Source organism: Orbicella faveolata, unplaced genomic scaffold, assembly GCF_042242905.1.
Source record: "Orbicella faveolata isolate gen_17 unplaced genomic scaffold, um_ofav_v1 contig_2, whole genome shotgun sequence".
NCBI classification, from domain to species: domain Eukaryota; kingdom Metazoa; phylum Cnidaria; class Anthozoa; order Scleractinia; family Merulinidae; genus Orbicella; species Orbicella faveolata.
In genome coordinates, this window is record NW_028301547.1 from 25,225,601 (window position 1) to 25,229,277 (window position 3,677).

The 3,677-nt window shown below is 40.2% G+C and overlaps 1 protein-coding gene across 1 annotated transcript; it reads right to left on the reverse strand.

The window, feature by feature from the left end:
* Positions 1-147: 147 nt before the first annotated feature.
* LOC149112598 (retinoschisin-like) lies at positions 148-3,468 on the reverse strand. The gene is made up of 2 exons (XM_089289348.1): positions 3,157-3,468; positions 148-369 (listed from the first exon to the last, which is right to left on the reverse strand). The coding sequence occupies exons 1-2, from the start codon at positions 3,466-3,468 to the stop codon at positions 148-150; spliced, it is 534 nt and encodes a 177-aa protein (XP_089145474.1).
* Between the last annotated feature and the right edge of the window lie 209 nt (positions 3,469-3,677).

The following is a 3,677-nucleotide window of genomic DNA, read 5'->3' on the forward strand; positions in this document are numbered from 1 at the left end:
GTCTCTTCACTGAGGAGGCATTCCACTCATCCAATCCATCAGATTTTTTTATAAAATTTTACATTAACTTTCAAAACTATGACCAAACATATACTAAAGGCACCGTGTAATAAGGACATAGGCAAGAAAACACCATTATGCTGAGATTTAGAAGATATCGGTGACAAATTCAGAAGAAATTACCAAGTACTGTTCTAGAGTGATGGTTAAGCGCAACTTCTTTACTCTACCTCGACAACCGTAAAGCTCTACTCTCATTGCTATGTGTCCATTCCATTCCATTGGTCGAAAGCGAATGTAACGAGCTGCGATTGGTGGGATTAGGTTGTGATAGACAACAGTGTCCCTGTCGATATTCCCAACAAATTCCTAAATCAATAAGATGGGAAGCTGTTAGGGATCTGTCATTTGAAACCATATACAGTTATTAAGAGCTCCAAACTAACACCTGACAAAAGTAAACTTTATGACAGGAATTAAGCAAAATATGAATTAATTTTAGGAATAAATAATTTTAAGCGCATCGATTTATCATTCATTTGACTATCTCAACCACCTGCTTATGAAGGGATAATTTGATCTGGACAGGAACTTCAGAAATTGCTTCCATACGTTCCAGTCTTTAAGTAATTGTAAACCCGCAGATTTTTTTCACTGTTTCACGAAACGTAGAGAAACGATGGAGAAAGCGATCTAACGGTGAACAGGGATCAGGGAACGTGCAAGGACGATAAATCATTCGAAGTTAGAGTAGCCTCCAGTACTTCTATTAAGAACGATGCCTAATAAATTAAAGGTCTTTTCGCCAAATTAGGACCATATGAAAAACGTATATCTAAGCAAGGGTTATTGGAAGTCACAAAGAAAACGGCGGGTAGCCAATCATTCTTTCGAGATAGTTAGCCTTGAATCCTGAGTAAAAATGCCGACGTCAGCATTTTTCTGAAAAAGAAAGAAGAGAGTTTTCTTCACAGCTTTCCTTAGAAATATGTTTTTAATAACAAAATTCTCGCAACAGCACTTTTAGCGTTCCTGACAGCTCTCCTCTACTTAAGCCAAAATACAGTCTTAATAGTTTTTCCTCAGTCCCAAACAGAAACTAATCAAGTGTTGAATGGGCTTTCCACTTCCATTTCATAACATTAAATGTAGGAGTAACCACGCGTTTTTAAAAGTTAAACGAGTTGTTTTCATTTCTTTCGAAACCTTTAACGCGGCCCGTGTAAGTCAAATATTTGCGTCTGTCGCACTTGTTTTGAGTGCGCGCACTACGGGATCTACAGGTATACCTCTAGTTTTTCAGCTGGAAGCCGTTAACAGTTAGTGTTAGCGATATGCTGCTATTTTGGTGTTCCTGGTTTTAGTAATAGGTTCATTAAACTTGATTTGGTCACAGTACGAAAATTTTGCTTCCATTTTAGTCGCGTACTTGGTAGCGTAGTTGATTACGTCAATGCCGCGGTTCATTGAGCTTAAGGACGTTCGCGCGAAAATGTTCTACTCGATAGATTTTCTTCAAACTTCCACTGCGGTCAGATAATGAATTACTTGTTTCAGAAATGAAAAAAAGGGGGCGGGGGGGGTGGGGGGTTACGGACTTTTTTTCAGAGATAAAGCATGTGGAAAACTAATCTGACTTTGGAAAATTGGCGTGCGTACGTAAATCAGCATGGTCTCCAGGGTTTTTGGCTTAAAATATCAAAGATGAATCAACGGAAATAAACTATCTTAATGATATTTTGTATAAGTGAATCCGTTGCCTTAATAATTCCAAATTTTGCCAACGTTTTCACAAAACTTAACCCTTCAAGAGGCATTTGGAATGGCCGTACAGATCAACGAAGAGCTAAAAAGAACGGAATTCGATGGTGCATTTTGCAAATAATTCAAACTTAGATAGATAGATAGATTTTCTTCATTTTTTCGCTAAACGTAGAAAATCGGTAGAGAAAATGATCCATCAAAAGAAAAATAGGGGTCACCGAACCTCTAAGATCTAGATCGTTAAATCAAGGCGACGCTATAGCAATGGCCATTTACCTTATCCGGCATTGTTCATGTTATTACTTAGCGCGCGCTCGATGCATGACGTGGCGTGTGAATTTGCGTGCACAGTAAGGATGCGCAGAAACAATTAGCGCGAACGTCCTTAAACTGGGTTAAAGGTTACCAGGGAAATTATTTGAAGAACAATAGATTTTTTAACCGATTAGCCGTGCATTGGCTTTTTCGTGAAATGTGTCAGTCATCACAGTCTGTGTATGAGATGTTACCCGCCGTGGCAAAAACAAGTGCATAATCTTCCACCGAACATAGATATAAATGCAGATAAATAAATGAATAGTTGAACACAATGTTAAGTGCAGTGCATTTTCCAAACGGAAACCGATATGGAGCGATAGCTTTCCCCAGTCCCTATTGCCACACGATTCTCTATCGGTACCACTGTTTGGAAGCAAGTGTTCCTTTTTGTCATAAATGTGAAAGAATACGGCAAAGCGCTTGAAAGGACTCGATGCTCATTCGGAAGTGCTCGCTATGAAAGTCATGCATGGCAGGATTCCTGGTGATTTCCTGAAATCATTGCTGATTTCTCGGATAATGTAAACCAAAACTTGAGGACGATTCATTCGACGGCGACGGAGAACTTCTGATCAGGCGTTCTTTTTCTCGCCAATAAAAAACAACGCCTGATGGCAGGTTACAATGGAGAACACTCTAACATCTACGCAAAATTAACATCATGTTCAAAAGACCCGCCTTGGAAATTTACATAGCGAGCATTAGAAGGAAGAGGGACTGCCTTAAAGTGTAGAGAAAAGAAACGAAAATATAGAATCAAGAAATTAAGACCGTAGCCCTCGAATTCTGCCATTTTGTTGGTTTGTCTCATAACGTCGATTGAGTTTACCCACCTCATAACCTATTCCAGTGCGGCCGCTCATAAAATATAACCCCGTTGCTTCATCATAACCAACAACTAACCGAGTTAAGTTATCTGGGAAATTTAACCAGGTCTCTGAAAAGTAAGCCCACTTAATTCTCTTAGCGCGGCCGCAGCCAATGTCAACGTCAGCGCGCGCGTAGTGTGTAAACCATGCCTCGCGTGGTGCGCAGAACGTGTGCGTACTAACAAAGAACTAAAGATTAGCTCACCTTGTTTGTAGATTGTCCTTGTTCCCTGTAGTACTGAAAGTTTACTTCATCATTACTGTACTCTAGTCTGTACTTAGTTACCCAATGTCCATTTCCGTTCCTTCCTTGCGTTGCCACCCCCGTTACACCAGTGTGCGGTACCCTCAGATCAATCTGAAGCCACTGATTTAGGTCCTTAGTGCGAGCAACCCAAGCACCTTGTAACTTATCAGTTCCATCAATACGGTTTAGTCTAGCAACCTTGGCGGGGGTAATGGGCTGAGCGCTTGAGGAGGCACTAATTTGATCATCAGTGATTTCACCGTTTTCCATGCCGAGACCTCCTTCGCATCGTAAGGGTTTTTCAGGCACTTTTTGGGAAGAAATAAAAACAGACAAGATGGTGCCAAAGTATGATGATAAGAATAAGGATCATATGAAAAAATCCGGTTAATTTAACTATGTTGACAATTTAAGCATTCTGCAAGACCCGACAGCCATAGAAAAAGACTTCAAGGCTAAAACCGTATCACCCATGACAT

Bases quoted from the DNA above. Each gene is read 5' to 3' on its own strand.
- LOC149112598 (XM_089289348.1), bottom strand. From the start codon at position 3,468: ATGGAAAACGGTGAAATCACTGATGATCAAATTAGTGCCTCCTCAAGC. The intron at 370-3,156 runs GTGAGCTAATCT...TTATTGATTTAG, and splicing joins AAGGACAATCTACAAACAAG to GAATTTGTTGGGAATATCGA.